Here is a 27,856-nt window from a genome sequence, read left to right on the forward strand (position 1 = left end):
TTCAATCATCTCGAGTGCATGTTTCAATGTTTCCTTAAGGCTGGGCTTATTTCAAACGTTGGAGAGTGCAATTTTCTACAAACGCAGTCGAAGTTTCTCGGCTACATGATCACCCTTGACCTCTGCCAACTACGGTCAAGGATCTGCGAAGGTTGGGGTATGTTACACTTCTATCGCCGTTTGCTACCAAGCGACCCTTAACGTTTTCTTGTCTGAGCCGAAAACAAAGGATTCGCGAAATTGTCGAATAACAGCTGGTTAATGCTACACTTCTGACATTTTCTCGGCCAGATGTACCCTTATCCTTAGTTCGTCGATGCCCCAGGCACAGTGGTAGGCGTCACTCTTCACCAAGGGGTGAACCAAACCTGGCAACCGTTAAGGTTCTTTTCTTTCTTTCACTATGTTCACGGGCCACAAGCCCCTTAGCCAGTTTACTTCTGACATCCAACACATGTCTGGAAAACATAACATCGTTGGGGATGCTTTAACATAAATCTAAGCAGTTAGAGTCCCTTCTGCGGTCGACTATAGGGCAATTTCCGAGGCGCAGAAGTATGACGCAGAGCTTCAGAGCCTGAAGTTTCTTATCTTCTGTTCAAATTCCTACTTACTCTACGAAACCTCGAACAAGGGACCTATGCTATTTATTCCGGCCAATTTTCGCAAGGAAGTATTACACGCAGTACATAATCTTGCGCTCGCAGGCATCAGGACGATGAACCGGTTAGTCACTGAAAAATACCTCTGGCCGTCCATGAAAGAGGACATAAACTCTTGGGTCAGGCAGTGCATCGTGTGCCAAAAGTGCAAGATAAGCAAGCACGTAAGAAAGTAGGCGTATTCGTCGACATCGACAACTATCGAGCATATCCGGTTCAAATTCTTATTTACTCTGCGAGACGTCAGATAAGGGACCCAGGCCATTCATTCCAACCGATTTTCAAGGGAAGTATTTAAAGCAATACGCGATCTTGCGCATCCAGGCATCAGAATGACAAACCGGTTAGTCACTGATAAATACTCGTATTTCTGGCCGTCCATGAATTCGGACATAAACTCTTGGGACAGGCAGTGAATCGCGTGCCAGAAGTGTAAGGTCAACAAGCATCGAAAGGATGTAGGTGTATTCTCTAGATCACCATCTCGACATCATCGTCTCTATGCGAGACACGCGCGGATTCAAGTATTGCCTCACAATCGTTAACAGGTTTACGCGGTAGCCTGAAGTAATACCTATGACAGACAATAGGTCCCGCGCTGTGGTGTACCAGCCGTAATCATCACGGACCATGCACCTTTTAAGGACCCTTTTTAAGGTTTTGTGTAAAACAAAACCTTATTAAAATCGATTCAATGTCTGTCTGTCTGTCACACGCATTTTTCTCCAAAACGGCTAAACCGATCCGAACGAAATTTAGTGGACAGATGGCAACTATGAAATCCCACGCATACAGTGAGTGGCATAAATTTAGGTGGAATTTAAAGGGGGGCTCCCCATACATGCAAAGGGGAGATTCAAAATTTTTTTTCACCGGATATAGTTGTGTAGGGTATCAAATGAAAGGTCTCGATTTGTACTTTCCGAAACTGACATTAGTTTCGGCATAAATTGCAAAGTGCGTGAGTAAGGAGTCAGAATGTACGCACTTGAAGTGAGACAGGACTCATTTTCGGAAACTACCCAACCTAAAAATCCGAAAAAAATCAGGGTGATGCGCCTAGATGAAATCTAGGCCTCAAAATATGTCCCATTCTCATATCTGCTCAAATAAACTTACTAATAGTATATTACTACTTTTTAGAAATTTACTGGAAAACCCCCCTTAGATTCATCCTTGGACTTCCGAATTTTGTACCAGCATAGGGGACAATATTTCGTATATATTATATGTGCTAAATTTCATGGAAATCAGGTAATTAACGCCAAAGTTATAGCAGTTCAAACTTAGCAATTTCGCGCGAGTTTACTGCTTCCAAAGCCATGCAAATCAGAAGCTGACGTCATAATTACCCGGAATAATTGACATTCGCGTGGAATATTAAAGTCGCATTTATGAAGAATCTACTTATCTGCAGCCCTTTTTAAGGTTTTCTGTAAAACACTTATGTGAAATCTAATCTTCAAGAGGTGTCCCATTCCGGTATCTGCTCAAAAAATTTACTAATAGTATATTATCAACTTTTAGAAATAGACTAAAAAACTCCCCTTAAGTTCATCCTAAGTGTACTAAATTTTGCACCGACATAGAGGACAGTCTCGTGCATACACATTACATTGCCAAGCTCCATGAAAATCCCACTATTAGTGTGAAAGTTATAGATGTTCAAACTTATCAATTTCGTGCTAATTAACAGCATCCTAAGCCATACAAATAAGATGATGACGTCATAATTAACGAGAATAATTGAAATTCGAGTGAAATATTAAAATTCCATTCAAGAAGAATCTAATTCTCCCTAGCCCTTTTTTATATTTGATGTTGGTTAAATTGTTGGTATTTGCTAATAATATTAAAGTCAGAGTGTGAAGCGTATGAGGTTGACCATTATCAACACAGGGCTTTCCATCAAATGATTTATTTAAATCGCTTTCTAGAAAATAGAGGGCAATGGAATTTTTAGCTATATTACACGGAGCTGTCGTGCACTCGTCGCTCCTCACATCTTTTTCTTTTTCTTCAGCCTTCAGTTCACAAGCGGGGTCGGCTCGTGGTGATCGGTTTCGTCATTTTATTTTATCAAATGCCTGATCAGGATTTAATCTCGAGACCTTTAAATCCCCATCCAGCGCATCAAGCCACCATTGTTTTGACCGGCTTTTTGGTTGCTTACCATTGCTTTCGATGTTCTGACCAATACTGGTTGTTGAATTCTCGTTAGCGTGAATTACGTGACCACACCAGCGAAAACGCCTCTCTTGCAGTTTTTCCACGATCGGTGCAAACCCATATCGATCGCGGATATTCTCATTTCAGACGTAATCAAAACGTGTCACGCCACCAGTGCAATGCAACATCTTCGTCCCCATTACCGCAAGACGCCGTTCATTGTCCTTTATAGTTGGCCAACACTCAGAACTATAGAGAGCGGCAGACGAACGACATTGCAGTAAATTTTAGATTTGGGACGTGCGCTGATACGTCGATCACAATGGGATGGTAGAGCGTTGACAGCGGACGCTGCAGGTCACTTTAATGAATTTTGTCCTCCTCGGTTTTCGCACAGCCCACCAAGAGGAATTCGCGGCCAGCCCCGCGGAGATGGTGTACGGGGAAATTTTTCGCCTCGCCGCCTACCCTGTACTGGATGTCAGAGCATTGTTAAGTGACTCGAGCTTACTGTGTCTGCTCAGAGATGCGATTTCAAAACTGTGACTGACTCCGCCTTCCTGGCGTACGCAGACCGAGATCAACACTCCCACTCATAAGGGTGGCCGCTGCACTCATCATATCAGGATCCCTTTAAGAGAGCAGTCTTTCAAGCTCGACGTCCGGGGCGAGCCCAAATGGGTCTCCTTGTCGAGATTGAGGGACGCTCTAAAAGAGCAATCCTTCTGCCAAAAAAAAATTAAAAGACTGAATCATATCCTTAAAAATTAGATAGGAAAGGAAATAATGGGGGGACTATTCGGTATCATCGCCTTGTGAGTACACCTTAAAGGAAAAGGGTCCCTATTTCTTACTATCCAGATAGATGTTCTTTAATGTACACTAATTTGTCTTTATCTAATACAATTTGAACGGAAGCTACCTTGTGGCAATATTTGCTGTATGTCCTCGAATATTGTATAGGGAGCTCACGCAACAAAACTTCCGACATCGCAACGATGTGTGCACAGCACTTCCTTATTTGAAATTATCTCCTGGATTAAAGCCAGAACAAATACGGGAGTGGAGTCGAAATCAATGCTGCAGGCTAAGGACTCTCATTTCTTCTCATCCTGATGTACAGTGAAACTCGAATTATTCCTACTTTGCCATCTCTGTTATCAAGCTTTTGTATTAAATTATTGCTCATCGTGTGTCAATTATAAGATACTACGTTGAAGCCCAATGTTTAGAAACAAAAGCCAACTGGTAAGTTGCTAATGCATCTGAACAACACAACGAGCTTTAATTAAAGATAAACGAACCGTATTTACCTCAAAATGTCGCTTATAAATGCATTTTCTCAAAACGAACTCAAACAATGGGTTTAATTAAGAACTCACTCAAAACACAACGGGTCACTGCAGCCATGCACCACAAATGCATACCATGCAAATACAGTTGCTGTTAAATTAAATTTTATTTTCATCATCCTTTTATTCGCATCTGCATCATGAAATTGTTTCCAATTTATTTAATTACAGAAACCAAAACATGCTCAGTTGAGGAGTTCAGCTGCAAAACAGGAGACGGAGAATGCATACCACTAGCATGGGTGTGTGACGAGAGCAAGGATTGTTCAGATGGTTCCGACGAGGCATCATGCAGTAAGGATTAATTTCATTAAAGATGAGAAAGCGTGTTCCTCGTTTATTTTGCTTCTTGACTTCACTTTGTTCTCTCTGCTTCGTCCTCTTAACTTGTTTAATTTATTTTCCTTAGGCGTAACTAAACAAGAAAAGCTTTTATGTAGGAATCAATATTTTGGTGATGGTATTTCGATTTTCTCCTTGTATTATCTATCTACATCTAAGTTTCTTTTTCAGATGCAGCATCTTCCAATGTTTGATTTAAAATTTTCCATTTAAAAGTGCATGTCATTTAATATTAATATGCATGTGTGTACATTTATATTCATATTCACTGCTTGGTCCTATTATGCTTTTTAATATCAACTTGTGCTGATATTTTGGATTAATTAATTAATTAAATTAATTTTATTATTTATTTTTAAATAATTAATTTTGTGACTGTTGACTCTTGTAAATGTATACGGTTAAATCAAAATCAACTAGCACCAACTAGTACGGCAAATATCCTTGGTGGGCTTTTGCCAAGCACGGAAGCAGGATCGGTTCGTTAGATTGGGTCACCTGCAATTTTTAGGGTTTTGTGAGAAATAAATTCCTAAATTCAACTTAGTAGATAATGTGATATCATATCACTTTTTGAAAAAGGTGATATCACAAACATCACCTTTCATCGTCTAAATCGTACAGATGATGTTATACCACAATCAAAATCAAAATCACTTTTTCACATCGAAGCTGGCCGAGGGAACGGATTCGCAGCTGCTAGTCTATGTCAGCACTCGATAGTCGCCTCGGCCGCTTATACTGGGAAATATTAGGTAGACCAATGCCATATGGGAGCCCAAAATCAGCCCAAGGGCAACATGAAGCAAACTCAAAGCTAAACCGAAAACAGTCAAAAAGCCAGCCCGAAGCTAGTCCAAAACCAGCCCAAAGCCAAAGCACAAGCAAGTTCAAAAGTCAGCTGAATCCCAATCAAAAGCTATTACGAAGAGTCTAATATTAGGTGATGTCATATTACAACATCACTTTTGTAATGAGATAATGCTTTAATGGGATGATCCTAGGTAATGGGCTGATGTTAGGTAATGGGATGATGCTTGGTAATGGGATGATGCAAGCTAATGGGATAATGCTAGGTGATGGCATGATGCTAGGTAATACGATGATGCTTGGTAATGCAGTGATGCTTGGTAATGCCGTGATGCTTCGTCATGAGGTAATGGTAGGTGATGTTGTCTAGTTTGGATCGCGCTCGGTGCTGGTAATGTAAAATCGTATTTTAAGGTGATATCACTTTTGTAATATCATATATGTCACCTACTCATCTCAAGTCTGTATATCCGTCTGTCTGTCTGTCTCCCTGTCACACTCGATTTAAATTTAAATTTGGTGAAAAGGTATGATCCGTGAATTCCTTTACAGATAGCTGGTAGCCCCATTTGATGTTAAGTTTGAGGGGGCTCTTATACATGCGAAACGAGAGGTACATTTTTTTTCACGGAATATGGTCATGCGGGGTATCAAATGAACGGGGCTTGATTAGTACTTTTTGGTCTAGTGAGGGCTCAAAATATGTGCGCCAAAAAGTGAACCTGGTCTCGTTTTCAAAAATTATCCAACCATAATGTCTGAAAAAAAAATCACAGTGATTTATCTATTCCAAATCTTGGTCTAAAAATACATCCTGTTCGAATAACTGCGGAAATAAAGTTAATAATAGTATATTACCATATTTCGAAAATTTACTGGTTCATCCTAAAAGTACAAAATTTGTCACCAGTGAGTATATAGGACATAATTCTGGAAAGTTTGAACCATTGAATTATTATTAACAAAGCTATTGTCAAGTCCTTTGACATTTACCGTATTTCACATTAGTTTATCGCAATCCAAGACGTGTATGGCGTCATCATTATATAAAGTGAATTTATATGAACTGCGAGGTCCATGGAAACATTTTACCATAGTTTTCCTCTATTAGTTTTTTTTAGTTATTTGAATAGCAATTACTGGAGACAGGTATGTGTATGTATATGCTAATAGGATCCACGGGTAGTCTTCAATAAGACGTGTGTGTATGTATATATGCTGTTGTTCACAAATTAAAATGGATATATGTAGGCATTAGTGTACGGTAATATACTATGTCTGTTTAGGATGAACACAAAATTTACGTCTTTTTTTTATGGGTGAACGTGGACATTATAAAACACGCTGCTGCGCCAGATTGCAGCAGTGTGTGGGATTCCCATCCACTTCTCGCTTGATCCAGTTCCTGCAGCTTCTCCAACTGCGTTGAAGACCTCACTTACCCCCCCCCCCCTTTCAATCGCGAATTCCGGATAATAGAACATAACATGCTCGGGGTCCTCAAGTGTAGCGGCGCATTCGTCGCAGTCTGGGGGCTCAGGCTATCCAAATCAATGCAAGAACTTCCTATATCCAACGTGTCTCGTAAGGAACTATACTCTCCATGCTTCCGCTTGATCCATCTGTCATTACAGAGCGATCAGTGTATGGGTTCAGCGGCACTTTTCCGAATTATCCCACGTTGCTACCATCTCCTGTACATCTCCTCCTTCCGGAAGCCCGCAGTGACCTCGGACGCAATCGCCCTGCTTCTCCGGTGAAGACAGTGTGCCTCATTCGCTAGAAGATCCAAAGGAATCATCCCCCGCATCACATGATACTGTCCTATATGCACGGCATACCATCGGCGCGATTGGGCAGTGTGACGAAATTACCCTTCCCTGGTTCATTGTGTTATCCAGTGCACACGCCCAGATAGAAGCCGCGTATAGCTGGATTGATTTCACCACTCCTGTGATACCAGCCGGTGACTAGATTTCGGCCCACCAGAATTAGGCATCACCCTTGCTAGAGATGAGCTAGCCCTTCTTCTTCTTTTTCTTCAGCCTTTGTCCCGTTCACAAGCGGGGTCGGCTCGTCGTGATCGGCTTCGCCATTTGGCTCTATCGAATGCCTGATCTGGGTGCAATCAAGCCACCGTTGCTTAGGTCTGCCTTTTGGGCGTTTACCATCGACTTCGATGTTCAGACCAATCTTTGCAAGTGAATTCTCGTTTGCACGAATTGCGTGACCATACCATCGAAGACGCCTCTCTCGCAACTTTTCCACGATCGGTGCAACCCCATAACGATCGCGGATATCCTCATTTCGGATGTGATCTAAACGTGTGACGCCACTAGTCCAACGTAGCATCTTCGTCTCCATTACCGCGAGACGCCGTTCATTGTCTTTTATGGTCGGCCAACACTCAGAACCATAGAGAGCGACTGGACGGACGACATTGCGGTAAATTTTAGAGATGAGCTAGCCCTTACCCCCAGGTATCTAATTATCGATTTTGAAACGACTTCGTAACTGCCAACCCGGGTTTTGGCAGTATTGTTTTTCCTGCGATTGGCAATAAGGACCGCCTCCGTCTTATCTTCCGCCAACTCCGGTTTTACTATTTGGTTTCACTTCCATATAGTTCCTCGTCCTGGGGGTGTTTCGCAACTACTACCACCGTTGGGTCGTCTAGAAAATAAATCAAAGCTGCCTCCTTTGGTACGCGAAAGCCGAGCACTCCATCATACATTACATTCCACAATGGGGTCCTCAATACGGGACCTTGGGGAACACCTGCGAACACAACATATTCCGTTTCGTACAAAAGAACTTTTTGTGAAGGATAATTCTCTATTATTCGAGCTAAGTAATCAGGGACATTCAGTTTAGCTAGAATGCGCTTAATCCAATCTGAGTTGGCCGAGTTAAAGGTATTCCTCACATCCACATGGGGTTTCGGTAGCAGAACCTACCTCTACCTGTTTCATTGGGCACGCGGAACTGGAAAACACTCATTCCACCATGCGCGATTCAATTGTGCTTATCAATCACGCGGGTCTGATTTTAGCAGCCAATTTCAGGGCTCTGAATCCCAGAATCTCATCTAATCCTGCAGCCTTATTATCTCCTATTCGTCAACAAATCTCTCGTAGCTCTTCCCCGGTCACTGCGGGGATTGTTAAGAGGTCCTGTTCAACCATTGGTTCAGGTCAATTTTTGTCCTGCTGAGTGAAAAGGGATGCGATTATTTTGAACGAGATCGGCGGCTCGTCACCTAGGGTGATTTTTTTCCACGAATTTTGTTCATTACAACCTTATATGCAGTGCCTCACGGGTTTGTTTTTGCCTCAAGCTGCTTGTAGCAATTTCGTTTACTTTCCCGCAAAGCCTTCTTAAGGCTACCTCGCAGATTGCAGTATTCTTCCTCCGACTGTCGGTGTTCTGGTTTCCCACTTGCTCCCCTCGCTCGCAGACAGGATGCTCTCAACCGTGAAGTTTCTTGGTTCCACCTGTAGTTTGGTTTCCTACGGTGGTGGAACTTCTGTCGCGACATTCTAAAGCTGCATGCCTCAATTACTCGCTGGCATAGCCGGCTCACTTTTTCCAGCGTCGTTCATTTCGGGTCATGACCTACTTCTAAAGCCGCCTCGAAAGCTCCAGTGGACCACCCACCTATTCTGATTTTTCTACTTCTGTTGCTCATTCGACCGTTGCCTCGCCCGTGGTGGTCACTGTGGGTGTAGTATTCGTTCATCGATTAGACCATCCCTCTCGCTAACGAGGCACTGATATAAGCCAGACCGACGATTTAACCTAGCCGTCTGCCTCGGAAGATGGGCACACATCCAACGTTGACTAGTACGGTGACCAGCTCCGTGAAGGTTTAAGCAGAATTTGGCCCTGGTGTTTGTCACTCGACTCGACTTCCCCAGTTTACGACCCGCGCGCTGAAATCGCCGGCTCATTTAGCACTACGATTTAGCTCCCTCCTGTATGCCGGGCAGCTGCCCCCACCTGCAACAAGCCGGTCGTCCACTCCCTTTTTCTCTTTGAACATTACATTCCAGTGCAGTCTTTGATAAAATGTCCCTCATCTTCATACTTTCTGCCTCTTTGCGACCTACCGTGCTCATGCTGCTGCAAAGTGATCTAAATCGAGGTATCTGAAACATCTCTTGTTCCCGGAACCGGCATACGGCCCAAACTATTTTTACCTTGCCCGCCGTAATCGGTTTAATCCCCGATTCTACCGGCAAGCTAATAATAGGGGTTTGTATACCTCCATACGCTTTCTTTATTCTTTTTATCGCGCTTTCTTCTATTCCTCTAAGGTTGGATTGTTCCCTTAGCGCAGCACAGATATCCTCTCGTGATGTGACCTCGTCTAGGTTCTTGCACACCATTAATATCTGTTGCCTTCGAGCTTTTATTTCAGCTTGTTCATTTTGCACCTTCTCCACCTAGCCCTTCGATGACTTGCACTGCCGCCCAGCTCTGTGAATTCCGGATCGGCTTTGACTTTCCAAAGCATATCGGCGTAAGACACATCTCTTTCCTTAGAAATAATGATTATTTCCGGACGGTTACTGGGCGTCAAGGAGTTTGCTTATTGTGTCCCTACACCGTTTGCCCGAGTTCTCACCTACCTTATGTTGAGGAGACATCACCTGCGTCTCCCGCGTGACTTTGCCAAATGACGTTTGGGCGTTTTTCTCCTCCGCTGCCTTAATATAGGACAACTTGCTGCCTCGCACCAGAGTTCGAATATTTTGGTGGATATTCCGCCTCTCCTTGATCAACTCAGTCGCTGAATATCGACGGCCTAGAGCCTACTTGCCCACTCTCATAAACCGCCGGTTTCCGAAGGCCTGCACGGTAAATAAACTATCTGTCTTGTCTTCCATATTTGGTTTGATTTCGAGGTGTCCTTCCTATAGCCAATTTTCATCCACGGGTGGGCGTTTACTCCCACTAAGTATGCCCATGCGCAAACATTTCCTGTCTTCAATTATTTGCAATTTTGAATCACGTGCCTTTTAAACAAACCATTGGGAAGGACACCATAATAGAGAAGCTTATTCAAGAATATTTTAGACGAAGGATTTGTATACTGAGGAATGGATCCATGACTTGATATAAAGATAAACCCGGATATTTTTGAGCCGCCGATGAGTCCATCGACATAATAAAAATGAAATCGGTGTTTGCTTTGAAAGGTCACACCTAGGTCGTTGTAAGAAGCAGCCACGGTTAAGGGCTGACTATCAAGAAAACAATCAGGTGTCGGGGGAGAGGCTCTTAGTGAACAGCATAAAGAGTAGCATTTTTTCATATTAAGTGGCGACTTCATACGGGCGTACCACCGAGATAGTATATCAAGGTTTGACTGGGGACTGGACTGATCACTAAGCGAACCGACAACAGAAAATAAACTTTAAATCGTCTGGGTACAAAAGACTTGGATAGGTAAATAAGGAGGACAGAGCGAGGATGGATCTTTGGAGTACTCCCATTTTTCGATAAGGATATGCCCCTCCGTATCAGGCTATGTATAACGCTGCAGATAATACAGTTTCTTAGCCGCGCTGCATGTGGGGGCCATAGTACTAAGAAATTCAGATCGATATAGCCTTAGCCCTTATAGATCATGGCACTTACCGAGAGTAAGTCCGCTCAATAAAATTAGCGTTAAATCACTTATTTTATGCAATATGAACTTAGCTGACATCCTTCATCCTAAGTATAAAGTTAGCAGCTGAATTCGTTACTAGCTAAGGATGGGGTCGCAATGAGGAAGTCTCCAGCCCGGGATGAAAATGGTGCGAACCCACCTTAAAATGGCAAAATCAATCTATTTTTTTTAAAATGTTTATTCTGGGCCCGTCTACCTTCCCTTTCCCCAATCCTCCCTCTGTCAATTGGCTTGCCTGAGGGCTAGTCCTTGAAAAAAAACCATGAAAATAAAAAGCAATTAAATGATTGGATGCGGCAAAATTATTGATATTGGTTGCTTCCAACCTGATTGGTATTTTTCGCGACTGCTTCATATTTGAGCCCATCTCAAAAGCCAATACTTTTACTTGCCCGCCAAATGGAATTTTGATTAAACCACTGCACCTACCACCGCCAACTTTTAATCAAATTTATGATGTATATAGCAGCAAACTCAATCTGAACTTGGTTCCCATTTTAGCAAGTGCAAAACCGCACTTTACATCCGATGCAACTAAATAACTTTAATCAAGAACTGAAAACTTTCCGTATATCAACTCTGTCCCCGAAATTTAATTGACTGAAAGGAAGAAGGAGAGAAATTTCAAAACCACACAAATTCAGTTAAGGAGATTGAAGATACAAACGTGCATAGCCTGAATATGTGCTAAGGAGACACTTTGAAATATGCATAGATACTGCCATACACCACACAGATACTCAGTACGTTGGCTACCGTTACGAAGGAATGTAAAAGCCAATCCAAGTTGTTCAGTAAACAATTTTCTCGGTAGCAATACACTTAGACTCCTTGCCAACATTTAAAAACTTCCCTAATTGACAAACTGCTTCCCAAACCCAATGGCTGCCCATCAGCAATCTATATACCATTCGAACGACTATTTAACAATTTCACTTTGCAGCTGACCACTTCAAATAGACTGTCCTTGCTTACTTTGGAAGTGATTAAAGAGTGCAACATCCTGTGCTGAACAAATCGTCAGGACGAGGGATGCTGTTTGCATTTCATTGAGGAATTAGGTTGCTTTGAAATTATCCCTACGAGGTGATTCTGTAGTAAATATTTTCCTTTGACACGAATCCTAACACATCTTGAAGTAGTATCTCTTAGCTTTTGCGGAAGATTCTGTGCTTTTGAAACATTTTGGAGACGACAGAATAGAGTGATTGTAAATATGTTTGTGTAATTATTTTATCAAAGGGAATTTTTGAGTCATATGTTGACTTCAGGGACATAGTTGAGGATTTGCGCACATGCACATTCACTAAACACTGAACTTTGAAAGGAGCAAAGTATAAGTAACGTGGAACCCTTATTAGATGACCAAAGCAGGCGAAGGATAATCGAAATAGATATACTCATAAATGACTGAAAGGCGGAGTCTGTAGAAAAGTGCAGCTTAAAAATAAGATTTAAGGATAACATGCCCGATAGGAGTCAATACTGGTGATCCACTTGCATTGCAAATAGGCTTCAAAATACCCTTCATTTCGATATCTGCTCCAATGAAGTCAACCCCCCTTGAATCTGTCCTAGGTCCGTGGTTAGGTACTGGAAAGTTTAGTGAGAATTTTGTCATTATTGACAAAGTGATCATTATCATCACCGGTGCAACAGTCGGAACTCCGGACACCCTGGTTTTGCGATATCCCTAAAAGCTGTTTTGCACCCTGACCTACGCCTGCCTCGTCTTCTCTTTCTGCCACAGATATTACCCTTATAGACTTTCCGGGCTGGATCATCCTCACCCATACAGATTAGTTGACCCGCCCACCGCAACCTGTTGAGCCGGATTTTATCTACAATTTAAGCTGAAATATGCCCTGTAGACTGCCAACAACCGTGCGCGGATTTCACCGTCATAGCTTTTATCGGTTGTAATTTTCCACCCTAGATAGGAGAAATTTTCTACGGTCTCAAAGTTGTAGCCTCCTCTCTTCATTGTTTTCGTTTGACCAGCGCGATTCATGTTGTTCATTTTTTCATTTTTAGCGCTGACGTTTCCACCATGTACTTCGTCTTGCCTCCATTAACGTGCCCAAAATCTCGCGCCGCTTGTTCAATCTGGATGAAGGTAGACCATACATCGCGAGTTGTTCTAGTTGTGTGCCCTTAAAGAGGATGAAGCCTCTCGCATTTATATCTTCTTTTCTCCAGGGCCAGGTTAAAGAGGACGCTTAGACCAGTTTTACCATGGTTATTATCTCCTAGAGGGCCTTGAAGTTTTTCTATCGCTTGCCGCAGAAAAAATCTGATCTGTTGCTGATTTGCCTGGAGGGAAGCCTCTTTGGCATGGGCCAATGATGTTCTGGGCGTATGGGGCTATCCGGTCTAGCAAGATAGCGGAGAATATCTTGTAGATGGTACTCAGCAACGTGATACCTCTGTAGTTGCTGCACTGGGTGATATTCCATGATAATGACTCGTTGCCAGTCATCAGACATTGATTCGCTGTCCCATACTTTGGACATCAGTTGATGAACCGTTGAGTGTAATTGGTCACCTCCATATTTAACCAATTCGACTTATGGTTCTTAAGCCAGTGAGTGGCACGGACTCTTTCTTCTATGCTCGATGGTGGCAGCATTTGTCCCTCGTCCTCCAACATTTGTCCGGGATCTCCAACTCGCTGATATTTTGTTTGTTGAGCAGTTCATCAAAATACTCAACCCATCGGTCTAATATGTCCGTTTTGGCGGAAATCAGATTTCCCTTTTTATCCCGGCAAGATGAGCATTGAGGTGTATAAGGCTTCATCCTGCTGACTTGTTTATAAAACTTCGGCACCTGTTGCAGTTGCTCCCTGCACTATTCGAGTTCCAGGACTTGTTGGTTCTCCCAGGCTTCTTTTTGCCGTCTGTGAAATCGCTTCTCCACTCGATGATATTCGTGATAAGTCTCTGCGCGTACCCGCGTCCTTTGAGAAAGCAACATTACTCGGTAAGCAGCATTCTTCCGTTCCATTGCTAGCTTACATTCATTGTTGAACCAGTTGTTCCGACTCTTTTTGCGTTTGGGGCCAAGTATGTTTGTGGCGGCATCAATGATAACGTTCTTCAGGTGGTTGTGAAGATCATTGTGGCTAATTCATCAGTTATAGTAGATCGAAGTTGCCTTCTTCGTGTCAAAGTACCAGGCCCTCATGGGATCAAATGAAATGGTTATATTCAACGAATATACACTATACTACCTGCTACGTATAAACGGGACCATCTTGTACCCAAATATCCTCATATAAATAATTAACAGAACCGATTGTACCTGAAGCACTGACCCACCGCGCAAGCGAATTAATTAAAAGTAGCCAATTCGAACTCAAAAGTTTGACATCAGCCTCTCCAAAATTTGACATCAAACTGTTAAGCTACTTTCCCGCCAACCCCTACGTACACTTGGCTTTGTGCCAACTGCCTATTTCCTATTCACCTTTGCTTGCTCGTTCCTTTCATCATCGGCGTAAAATTGTTCGACCGCAGGGTCTGCCAGAAAGTCAGTTGGTCTAACGAGGAACATCTAATCAGAATGACCATATTGCGATAAGCAATATATTTATGAGTTGTTCTCAATATGCATATAACAAAAGGGGTGCCGATATTATTTGATGATCCCATTGCCACCGCACCTTGGCGTGTAACTTCAATATGAGCCGTTTCCCCAATTTAGTTATCGTTCACTAATTGGAAACCATTATTTCTACTCAAATAACAGAAAAACTTTGAAGAATCCAGCGGATAATTTTAGCGGGCATTGGACCGCTGTGAGTTGGGCCTTAACAATACACCCAAAGTCTTCCTTGCTTGTCGCAAATGGCGACTAAAGGGAAATTTTTGACCGAGCAACCTTCAAATTTGGAAACGTTATTGCTATCAAAACGTCAACAACGCCTCGGATAGGGGCTAACCACACACCGAAGACCTTAGGCAATCGAAAACGGGATATGATTGGGCCCTCAGAATGGTGGTTCTCTGGGAAGCACTCCTCTCCCTCTTGCAACACAAATGGCAATGCGCTTTTGTATTTTGGCAAGCCAAGCGTTAACAGACGCGTATCCGGTGTTGGGTTGCTTCTGACCGCTACCGTAAGGCGCAATCTTTTGACCTGAGCGCCAGTTTATGACAGACTTCTAACTGCAAGACTCCGGCCCAGGTTAAGAGCATCACAATTGTACAATGCTATGCACAACCGGAGACTTCCGATGTAGTGGAGAAGGACCCTTTCTACGAGCAATCACACGCAGTTCAAGGGAGGCTTCCTAAGGGGACATTGTGATTCTGGTCTGAATTCCCAGGTGAGCTCTGACAACAACTTGTGAGATAAGAAAGCGCCATCTTGGCGACTGTATAGATAATGGTAGGAGATTTGCAGATTTTTACAGCTTCCACCGCCTCGTCATTGGTGGCACATTATTCGAGCACAGAGTCTGCCATAAGAACAGTTTGGTTTCAACTGATCGACACGGTACGAGCAATCAGATAGACCACTTTCTAATCAACAGTAGATTTAGGAGTAGTCTCTTGATTGTGCATAACAAAAAATCACTATTTGATGATGCCTTACGTTCTATTACCTATTCCTAAGTTGAACGTCGACCGCTGTTGCTCGACAACGAGTGAGCTATCTTATTGATCGGACGACAAATATACTGAGTAACCCGTCATAAAATCTGGCTGACTGCGGAATAATGCAAGCGGATTAATGAATGGAAAGGCTTACAGGCTCTATTGACCGCTGCAAGCGATGGTGGGCATGACGCGTTTTAATTCCGGCACCGAGCGAAATCCCGAGAAGTTGAGCGAAAAGTATGCGTGATAAGAGAGAATTCGCTATTGCGCTGCTTAAGGAATGATTTCAGAAGAGTATACCGTATCACAAAATAACTTGGATGTGGTTACAAATCTTTCGTTAGTCTTATAAAGGACGTCAACAGTTGACTTCTCTTCCACGAAGACGAGCAACTGAAGAGACGGAGAGGACATTTCATCGTGGCTCTTAACTGTCACATTCGGTGAGGTTCTCCTCTTGTGGGTGAAATGGCTAGTCACTGTAACATCCGAATACGGAATATTTCTGCAAGCGGAAGAGAAATCATTTCGACCATCAATGCACTCAAACGGAGTAAAGCTAAAGAAGGTCTCCCCCCAGAGTTATTTATCACCTCGCCCGCAGTCACTGCTGATTTGCTGCTTCCACTCGTACGGAAATCATGGGAATCCGAGACTTTTCTAGAAAGTGGGAGAAGGGGGTGATCGTTACGATTCTGAAGAAAGATACCCGTGCTATCTGCTATTAAAAGGATAATAGCTAAAATAATTCTGGAAACCATCAAAGAACATCTGGAAAACTTGATCGATAGAGAGCAGGCTGGTTTCCGGCCCGGATCCTGCTGCATAGACCACATTTACACCTTATTGATTATCTTAGAACAATGCGTAGAGTTTAGGTCCTCGCTGCATCTGCTCGTCATCTATTTCGGGAAAGTTTTCGATAGTTTCAACAGGAAGTGTCTCTGGAGTGCTCTACAGAGGAGAAGTATTCTGGAGAAACTATTTTAACCGCTATTATCAGAGCAACATATGATGGCGCAATATGTCACGTGCTGCACGGTGGTAAAATCTGGAATATTTTGAGATTTAAATCGGAGTCTGGCAGAGTTGCATCTTGTCACCGATATTATTTTTTATTATTATTGGTGACGTTCTTTATTCTGCCTTTTCCTAGACCTAGACTGCGCTGATAACATCTGTTTGTTTTCTCTCTCTGGGTCATGGATCTTGGCCAAATGGCCTCGGATCCGGGAAAGAGGCAAATAGAGTTGAACTGTAGGTAAACACCAACAAAGCCAAGGTTCTCAGTTCAACGAGTCATCGCACTCGGCCTATCTGCATTAATGGGCACAGTATCGAAAGCGTCGATCATTTTGTATATCTAAGAAGCGCGGTTCCTGTCGACGGTGACGCCGAACTAGATGTTTCCCGACGTGTTAACAGCGCTAAATCCACTTTCGTTGTCCTGTCTAAAATCTGGAGATAGAGTTATCTCAACACCACCCAACGAGACTGTTCTGTGGTAGTGTGTTGCTTTATGAGAGTAGCATATGGAAAGTGAAAACACTCCTAGCCTTCGTCAATACCTGTATGCGTCGTATAATCGGAGCACGCACCATATTTCAAACGAAGAACTCAGTCCGCGCACAGGCTTCGCACTTGTAAGCTCTATGAGCGGAAGGCGGAAGTGGCAGTTTATAATCACACATTACGGAGGGGCGACAACTGCATTGCTAGCTACGCCTTGCAGTAGAATCCACCTCCCAAGATGGACGGCGAGTGGATCGCCCCATGGGCACTTGGTAGAACAGTAGAGAAGGAGCGCGAGGGTCTGTGGAAATCGTGGAAGCAGTTAAATCGTATTTCAGGTAACCGCGAGCGATGGCGGCAAAGTGTGGTTGACGCGGTGTAGCCCACTAAGGGGTAAATGTCAACCTATCCTAGAATAACAGAATTGGTCACTGTAGAATTACATGGCGCAGAATAGCAGAGCAGAATTGCATGCTACTCTGAAAACCTTCCGGTGAGCTGAAGCATATTATCGGTAGCGATCGACAGTAAGTGTGGCTGACGCACTATACCCATATCATTGTCGTTCGGTCGGTGTTCGTGTATAATCCGTTGTAATTTTTCTACTACAATTTCTACAATTTATCTTGAGAAAGGTTTTCACTTTGTCATGATAACCAGTTCGCCACCGTAAATATTGTTTCCGTCCTCGTTGCTGTCAGATGTCAGATGGAGCGATGGTAGAGGTCAGGACGCCAGATATCGAATTGGTGGACCTCGGCGCAGAACCGGCATGTCTGGAGTTCCTCACTATGGTAGGCCTAGACCGGATACCGGTTGTTGCGCCGATGATGATGAACACGACGTATCGTCGACTATTCATAGCCTTGCTTTTCTAAATATTTTCGCGCTATTTCATTTTCTAGCGGGAGTGTGCCGCTACTAACTATTTATCTTCACTAACTTTCTCTATCTACGTTTCATTCAATTGATTCCACGTCCGTTACTCCAAAAAATTATGTTGGGATTAAATTTATTCCACACTTGTTAACATATTAACTTCAACCCACCTTCCGAATGCCACGCCGGTGTCAAAACAGTCTCTCTTTCAGTGGCCAAGTGATTGCAAAGTCATCCAGGAGAAAAGCAAATCCCTTAAACCTTTACTTCGTATTGTTGGTTGTATCAATTTCATCAGGTCAACGACCGGTTATTACTCACATGTCTGAATGTATATCAAATAATATATTAACTTCCGCGCTCAACATCAAATTTAGGTGGCCATTGTTGCTTGCAAATGTTGCCACAGTAAAACCACCTGTTGCATACCTGAATGTTTCTTCATTGCCGATATAGAACCGATAGGCGCAAATGCATCCGATTGCATGCTGGCATGATAAAGTACATAGCGTTACGATTCTAAATGTATAATGAAAAGAGCGCGATAACCATTTCAAAAAAGATAAGATTTTATTGTCACTAAATAGGTTCTTGACGTATTTGTCTACAAACGTGTATTTCTTTTGCTTATTTAAATTTAGACCTGAAAATGAACGTTACCTTGAACTTGGATGTGTGAACAGCAGTTACCACAGTTAGTTGTTACATGCAGTACAATGTTTTCAAACACATAGTACAAACCCAGTGATAACGTCTACGTTTATTTTCTCTCTGTCAAATGTGCTTACCTACCCAGTATCCTACGAACTAACTCTTCCTTCTCGCTTTCTTTTTGGAATGGAATCAAACTTACATCTGATCTTGAAATGACAATAAAAAATTTACTCCAACTCACTGTAGGAGAGCAAGAGCTGTCCAAAAAGTTACGTATTGAAAGGTACAGTTTCTGAAGTTTCTGAAGGACTATGTAAATAGATTTCAATTCCATCAATCATTCTGACTTTTCTCATTTTTCATCCTCTTTTCACCACCATAAAACATATGAGGTTCAAGCGAAAACTTAAGCGAGGGTATGGAAGCAATCACAGGTTGAAGTGAAAGCATATATCTGTGCAAGTACATGTAGCGAAAGTAACCTACGGAAAAGTCAAACATAAAAAACCCATACTGTCCTTATTCAAATAGGCCTGACTCCGAATAATGTGAGTACCTTCTTCAAACACACATAACTATTCAGAATACACTGAACAGGTTCCATCCTTACTTCCACTGAGCATTCTTTTAGCTTTTTTTAGAAGAAAACGTCAACTCAATTGAGATGATTCCGAGGAAAAGAAATATTGTGTGGGATAGATTCGTTACGTTTGGGATCCAATTTAAGGAGAATTACATTTTTATTGGTATGCAGCAAAAAGGTGGAGGATCTAACACGGCTCCAAAGCTACTTTTAGTCTATTATGTTGACAGGAAGCCGCATAAATAACTTCTGAAGCATCGATAATCCTAGTACTGAGGTAGAAGACGTATCAATGTATTGATAATGTCCTTTTCATGCTTTCAACTGAGATTTAGCTGTCTTCCATGTTAGCATGTGGACGTTGCATGGGCAGATTTCAACGCGGAGGTAATAATATTCGTATAAGATGAATATATCAACCCACGAGAATATTGATTAGGATATTCGTGGAGGATACATTATTCTGATTTGATTTCAGATAGTTTCATATTGTGATGTCCATCAGAGGAGAAGACTTTAATTTATTGATCGCACTTATGGGTAGTCCCATTGAGCATTAAACCATGGGGGTCGGAACTTAAAAACTGAATAAGGTTAGCTGGGTGAACGTGATACACCTTGACGAATTCAAGTGCATTCACTGTTGCGTATTGATTCATTGAAGCGCAGTTTGAAAAGTAAAATTCTCTTCATGGATGTTTGCCTGAACCATATACCAACTGCGTCCTGATAATCTAGTTGTATTCAGAAATTCTTGGTTTTTATCTCTCAATACTTCTCGGTCCGACGCTTAAGAAAGAAAGGAAGAACTGCCAAATGATGCCATTCAATTAAAAGCTATTCTGATTGGCCAGTTTGGCAGTTCTATTTGTTTATAAAACGTTTAAACGTAGAAGCGCTCGTCAGTTGAAAACGACCTTACAGCGAACTTTGGGCCCAGTTTCAATTGTTCTTCAATCTTATCAGGAAAATATGCTAGAATATATGGATTGCTGGTTGGAAAAAAATTAGGTGCATACAGGACCGCGGGAAGAAACACCTGCTCGGAATGGATCGTAATTTTCACAAAATAGAACAGTCTCTTGAACCCCACTTACCGGTAGAGATTGTTCGAGTGTGGGGTATCGTGACTTGTACTAAATCAAGGGGATGATCTTTGCATGAAATCCGATCGCCGCCTGTTCGTGAACTGAGGTCCTTGATGGAATAGGCATCAGCCTTGGTCTCGAAGGGACTGACAAGTCGTCTTTTGGGGTAAACACCCAAGCTTTCAAAAAAGAACGAAAAAGTAGACTGGTGGTTTCGTCTACGGCAGAGGTAACTTGAAAGTCATTACTTTCGGTCACGGTCTGAGGAGTTGCTTCTGCTCTGGACGAAATCGTTAGCCAACTTTTTCGTTCTTTTTTGAAAGCTTGGGTGTTTAACCCAAAAGACGACTCCGTGGACTACAAAAGGGGAACTAAGTAGCTTCCCAAGGTCCGTCACCGAATGGGTGCGGACTCAGAACTCCCAGCATCGTCAATAAAAAAATTTGCTTCGGCCTGGTTTAGGTCTGGACTCAAGACGGATTTCACTTGAATATAATTCATACTCATTACGTGTTTGCGATTATAATTAAATGGAGCGTTTCGGTCACGCTGCTCCCAGGTCAGAGCTGAGGCAGTGTCTGAGGAGTTGCCTCTGCTCTGGACGAAACCGTCAGTCAACTTTTTCGTTCCTATATGGCAGGATGTTTCCAGCCAAATAATTTTTATAAACTGAAATAGGTTCAGTAGGTTGCCAAGAACCGTCGTCATCACAGATATTATCGAATATGATTTTCAATCCGAGAGAAGATACATTTTGAACTTCTTCGAAGCTGTGGTCTTTTACCTTTATTGTCTTCAATTGGCAAGCGCTATTTAATGCTATTATTGTCTTTGAATGTGGTACTGATATTCCCACCATGTTCTTTGCCTTCCCTTTACTAATATCTGAGTTTACGGCACCTGCTCGATCTGGTTAGAAGTAATTTGTATACTTCGGAATGTTCTTCCGTTATGTCGATATCGTCAACATAGGTCGATAGTTGAGTGAACTTGTGGAGGATAGTGCTCCTTGCACCCACTTCACCATAGCAGATCACTTTTTGTAGGATCAGATTAAAATTAATTCGCAATGCAACATCTCCGTGGTCTAGACTGTTGTTGGTGATGATAGGTCTTTTATAGATTTTGCAAATTTGATTCAGAGTTTTTTAAATCAAATTCCGAATTTTCAAAATAATTTCAGATATTTTTAAAGTGACTTCGAACATTTCCAAATTAATTTCAGAATTTTTCAGTCTTCCATTCCAAAATCAGAATTTTCAATCTAAGATTCAGAATTCAGTTCTGTTAGCGGCGGTAAGCTGCCCAGATCTGAGCGATTTAAATATCTCGGGTCAACGTAATCAGCCAATGGAGAACTGCACAATGAAATTGTTTCACGCATTAACGCAACCTGGATGAAGTGGCGTTCCATAACTGGTCCTCTTTGTGATCGACGTGGCAGCGAAAGTCTCAAATCTAAAATTTATCGCAATGTCGTCCGTCCTGTCGCTATCTATGGTTCTGAGTGTTGGCCGATTATAAAAGACAATGAACGACATCTTGCGGTAATGGAGACGAAGATTTTGCATTGGACTTGTGGCGTCACACACTTTGATCACATCCGAAATGGGGATATTCACGATCGATATGGGATTGCACCGATTGTGGAAAAATTGCGAGAGAGGCGCCTTCGATGGTATGGTGACGTATTTTGCGCTAACGAGAATTAACTTGCCAAGATTGATTTGAACATCGAAGTCGATGGTAAGCGACCGAAAGGCCGGTCGAAACAACGGTCCCTTGATACACTGGATCGGGATTTAAAAGCCTCACGATTTCATCCAGGTCAGGCATTTGATAAAACAAAATGGCAAAACCAATCACGAAGAGCCGCTCCCGCTTGTGAACAGGACAAAGGCTGATGGAAAAGTGTGTGAGGAGCGATGAATGCATGACAGTTCGGTGTCACATAGCCCTCTATTTTTTAGAAAGCGATTTAAATAAATATTTTATTGGAAAGCACTGCATTGATAATAGCCAACTTCATATGCTTCACGTCCCCCCACCAAATGTGAAGAACTTAACCTACAACAGATAAAAACAAGTCGGGAAACATAATATATGCATATACAATATTATGTGGGAATACCCCTATTCAGTCTTGAATTTGCAAAGAAACGACAAGTTTGCCCTATTGTAACTTTGTTACTAATAGTGCGATTTCCACCAAACTTGGTAGGATTATGCTCTATATTCTAACCAACAAAATCTCCTGGTGCTAGGATGAAGCTAAGGATGGTTTTGCAGACGATTACTAAAAATTATAGTAATATACAATTATTAACTTTATTTGGAAGGATATCGGTATAAAGGGCATTTAGGAGAATAGGCACCATATAGTGGCAGCCTCATGATTTTTTGCAGATTTTTCGGTTGGGTATTTTCTGAGAATGGGTCCGTTAAAGAAATTATCACGTTCGATCCCCCGCACTTTTCCAACAAATGTCAAAACTAGATCAACTTCGAAAAGTACTAACCGAGGCCTTTCATTTAATGCCCACATGATTATATTTGATTTAAATTCGATGTAGAATTATGTAACCCACTGTATGCATGAACGTTCACAGCTCCCACCTTTCCACCAAATTTGGTGTGAATCGTCTCCGAGAAAAATGCGTGTGGTGAACAGACAGACAGGCAGACAGACAGTAAACCAACATTAATAAGGAATGAAGTTTGGCCGTTCAGTTTCGCCAACATCTTAGTGCACCCCCTTTTAATACGTTCAAGAAGTTTTGGGAAAGTGAATCTAGTCCTTGGTACTTTGATTGTCTCACACCTGCAACAAAATGCATGTCCCTTAAGCCTGCTCTTAGGGGCTTATATCGGAATCACCCACAATTCAAGCGAAGTCGAGTTGAAATCTCCGAGGTTAGTCTTCAAATTAAAAAAGGGAAAAAACGACTAGCTTCATGGCATTTGCGGCTACAGAGCCATTTAGATCTGACCGTAACGATCTAAGATAAATAACCAATATCCAAAGTTTTCGTAGTCGGTATTTCAAAAGAAAGTTTAGAAAAGAGGTCAACTATCCAGCAACTTTACTAACCATAATTTAATCATATCATAATTTGGGGGTGTAATAACTTTCAATTGAAGTCAATGGGATCAACGGGACCAACAAAATTGATTGGGAGGAGGCGGTTCGTCGATACTGAAGCTTATAGTCGGGAGATTGAAGTCTTCGAACTCGTCTACCCCAAAAGTTGTGGCAATCGGGTCTAGTTACAAGGGGACCACATCTTTGCCGATTTGCCGAGCACTGGCGTTGAGCCTGCGGCTGCTAAGTAGTTTGAATAGATTACGCCTTACGTCAATCGAGTGAGGACTAAAAGCAGAGTCTCACCTTGCTAATCCGTCAGCTCTCTCATTCCCCTCTATGTTTCTTTGCCCGGGAATCCAAAGGAGGGTAACTTTGAGTGTATTGCCAATCTACTCAGTGCGTCTCTGCACTGCCTGACCATCCCAGAGGATGTCGCTACTGAGTGCAAAACGTTAATGGCCACTTGGCTATCAGTTAGAATAGCTCTGTTACCCGTGGAGTTCGTCCCGGCTTTCGATTGCCTTCCAGTATCGCCATTATCGGCACTTGGAATATACTAGCGAATCCCGAAACTATGTGTACTAGAAAAAACTTTGTCACTAATTCCTTGGATAATTGATCCGTCAATGAAGAATACGGTATCATAACTTTGCAACAACGCGCCGATTTCTGTGCCTGTTCGGTCTGTATGTGGCGTAGTTCGTTGGGAATCCCCTGAGTTTCGAAAGTATACTGCCTAAAATGTTACTGTGGCCATAGGGTTTCACTGCTGAACATTCAAACACGCGTAGTCTGACAGAACTGCACATTACAGTGGGTAAATTACCGGCATCTGAAGCTTGGTTCTATTGTATTTCCTACCTAGGTTCTGCCACCCCATAATAGAATCATACGCTAAAATGGGATGGGCCACGGATGCAAGCATCCGAAAAACTACCCTGACCGAAGGCCTTACAAAGGTCTTCCTGCACTGGTATGAGGTTACGCAAGCCTTCTTAGCCCTCAGTTCTATGTTTTGGCTCAAGTGCCATACACAGATACTTTGGAAATAAGTGACAATCTGTATCTATTTGGCCGCGAAAGTTGAAATTCGGGTGTTTTTTACTTAGTAGTAAATAGCATCAGTTCCATTTTGGTTGGATTTATGGCGAGTCCGCATCTTGCAGCGTGCCCTCCATGATTTCACTCATAACGGATGAGAACATTCCTGATATGAATTTCACGGAGTCGTCTGCGTAGGTTACCACCGTCACTCTGTTCTTACCCAATATTCACAATATCGTAGTGTCCATCCTTATCAATCAAAGTACCCGAGAGATGACATCGCCGAAAGATGCCCCTCTACTCACAGCTCCGGTTAAGTGGTTACCTTCCGGGCAGATTGAATTATCCTAGCTTTTAGTGTGGATAAGACTCCCCTCCAATCCTTTCCTGTTGAAGGCTCCCCTTACATCCAGAAAGGCAGCTAGAGTATATTGCTTGCAACCGTGCTAATTATTTCATGAAAAAAAGCTCCTGTGCATGTTGCAGAGGGTGGTTTTCGGGCTTCATCCGGTGATGGGTTATGAAGTAGCTAAATGTAGACTTTTGCTTCTGGTATTGTCGGTGCTGTTTATCATATCATGTATGTGAAGTTTCTGTTATTGTCTTTATTCTGCCACAGGTTGAAGTCTTTCATTTAGAATTCTATCTTAGTTTGATGCTGCGCAGGCACCAATGTTTTGAAGCACTTTTTTGATTTCACCTTTTTGGGTCAAGAAAGAGAAGGTTCAGCTTCACATTTACAGTCTACTATCTTGTCCTATTTCAAAATAACATAAAGGAGCTAACAGTATTGGTATCGTCATGGTCAGATGTGTTTTGTCTGCTCGATGAATCTTTCAATCCTTCTGACTCCATTAATTTATTTCCATTAATCTAGAGCCTATTTCGGCTTACAAAGACTGTTCCGCTCGAAACGTCTCACCATAGGGTCAAAGCTCTCACTGTACAAGACTATGATCTTGCCAGTCCTCATGTATTCCTCGGAAACTTGGGTTCTTAGCAAGAAAAATTGCGAACTCTTGGCCGCGTTCGAGAGAAGAATCCTCCGAAGAATTTTTGGCCCCATACATGAGGATGGACGATTCCGTAGCCTGCACAATGACGAAATCTATGAGCGATACCATGACCGTCCGGTTGTGGATAAAATCCGGCTCAATAGGTTACGGTGGGCGGGTCACTTAATCCGTATGGATGAAGATGATCCCACCCGGAAAGTCTATAAGGGCAATATCTATGGTAGGAAAAGAAGACGAGGCAGACCCTGCCTAAGATGGAGCGATGGCGTGGGCCAGGACGCCAGACAGCTTTTAGAGATATCGAATTGGTGGACCTCGGCGCAAAACCGGGATGTCTGGAGTTCCTTATTAAGACAGGCCTAGACCGGATACCGGTTGTTGCGCCGTTGATGATGATGATGAATCTTGATGGATGGAAGGAATGTCAAATTTTGAAATTGTCGTCTCGGCGGGTTTCATCGTATTCACTGCCGAGGTGCATATGGATGCCTGTCCATGCAAATCCATAGTAGGAGCAAAATCATACGATGAAACCAGGATACTTTCAGAAATAGTGGAAGATCCGTTATGAACTCCTATAACAAACGGGGTTTAGCAGTTGTTGAGTCGAGATTAATAGGTAAGGATACTGGATCTAGGTCACTTTGTCGTGGTACTGAGACTGTCGGTTTTCTTCAAAATCTTCTTCGTTTTGTAAATTTTTTAAGAACCTGCTCATACTGGCGGTGTGGTTATTGATTGCTGGTACCCCAACAGAATCGTTTACTAGATTGCCTAAAATGTTCGTCATATTTTTGTCGAGATTTGATAATGGCTTATGGATATTGTGCTTGTAATACAGATTAGTGACGGAAGCCCAAAAGGCCTGATTTTTTCCGGAAAACTACCACGATTAGCCCTCGATTAACCAAGCTATTTAGCTTCTATATTGAAAATGGAGAATGGAAAGTCGCCTCTGTCACTGTGTAATCCTTTTCTCTTTTGTGTTGATTTTTCATGGAGCACCAATTTTTAAAAAAATTGGCCCATTTAGTATTCTTAACCTTCACAAAATGCATGTATATCCTTCAGGGAAGTTGAAGTAAAATTTTGGTCACTCCCGTATATTACTCGTGCATTCATCATCTGTTTCATCTTTCCTACTTCCTTTTATTTTTGAAGACTTGTATTGAGATATATGTATGTACATTTTAGGTTTTCTTGGTTTAGGAGCCTTGTTGCCTTGTTACGAACTCGCTTTCTCCTTTTTTCATAACCTTGTGATTCTCCTCAAGAGAAATTGGCCTGTTAGCTTTCCAAAAGTAAATAGTCTGGGTCTTCCTCACCTCCATGAAAAGATATTATCTGATGTACTTTTTCAAGTTTCAAGGCAACTTTCGATACTGTTCAGAATTTTTAATAAGTAATGGAAACAGTTGTTGCAATCAACTGCTTCATATTTAATCTTGTCCTTACACTTTGTGATCAAATATTCACATAAACTAATTGCTACCAGTCTGATGCTGTTGTACCGTAGCAACTCCATTACTTTTTGTTCTTGGGTCGCTTCCTGAGACATTAATTGATGCCAGTTGTTCCGTCCAATCAAATAGAATCGGGAACGTCGTAATCCTGGAGCGATCCTCTTTCCTGTTGTAGTTATTTTCATGCATTTATAATTTCCTTTTGTATGACATTGATTTTCTCGAATGAGACGCATCTTCGATTCTGCTAAGGCGATGAAAATGGATGATTTCACAAGTACTCAGGGAGGTCCTGCTACCAAGGGCCAAAGGAAGCAAGAAGAAGATGAAAGTTTAATTTCATATTTCCCTTCGAGTGCTCCGAAAGTTCGTGCTGTTGCATAAATGATTGATCATTGACATAGTTTTTAGATGAATTCCTTTTACTTCTGCACGTGGAGGAAGTGGGGAGCAGATACTACAGGGTTTGCATTGGAATTCCTGAAGCATGTCCTTTGCATGCTTTTATGTGTTTGCGTTTTGTTGGGGAAAATTACCCTCTAGAGCTTTGATATAAATTCACTTCAATAACTACTTATTCTTAATGCTTTCTTGTTTCCATATCATTTTAATTAGATGAAACATGTCGTTCGGATGAATTTGCCTGCAGCAATGGCCGGTGTATCCAGAAACGATGGGTGTGTGACATGGATGACGACTGTGGAGATGGAAGTGACGAAAAAAACTGTGAACCCACAGTGTGTAGCAAAACCAAAGAATTCACCTGCGCAAATGGCGCATGTGTATCGAAAAAATGGCGTTGTGATGGTGATCCCGATTGTTTGGATGGTTCCGATGAGCTGGTGAGTTTAATAAGAGTTTTTTTTCCAATTCGTGTGAAAGACAAGAAGTTGGAAGGAAGGTTGGGTAGAAATAA

General features: G+C 42.2%; 1 protein-coding gene across 5 annotated transcripts in view; it reads left to right on the forward strand.

Moving 5' to 3' along the window:
* LOC119660330 (very low-density lipoprotein receptor-like) overlaps positions 1-27,856 on the forward strand; it is a 492,367-nt gene that overhangs the window by 404,835 nt on the left and 59,676 nt on the right. For 3 of the 5 annotated variants that reach the window (XM_038068807.1, XM_038068809.1, XM_038068810.1), the window contains one exon: positions 27,556-27,782. In XM_038068807.1, coding sequence (XP_037924735.1) covers positions 27,556-27,782 — 227 coding nt within the window. Of the gene's footprint in view, positions 1-4,354; positions 4,478-27,555; positions 27,783-27,856 lie in introns of all 5 variants that reach the window. The other 2 variants (XM_038068812.1, XM_038068808.1) reach the window with 1 other exon arrangement.

This window comes from Hermetia illucens, chromosome 6 (assembly GCF_905115235.1).
Source record: "Hermetia illucens chromosome 6, iHerIll2.2.curated.20191125, whole genome shotgun sequence".
NCBI lineage: Eukaryota > Metazoa > Arthropoda > Insecta > Diptera > Stratiomyidae > Hermetia > Hermetia illucens.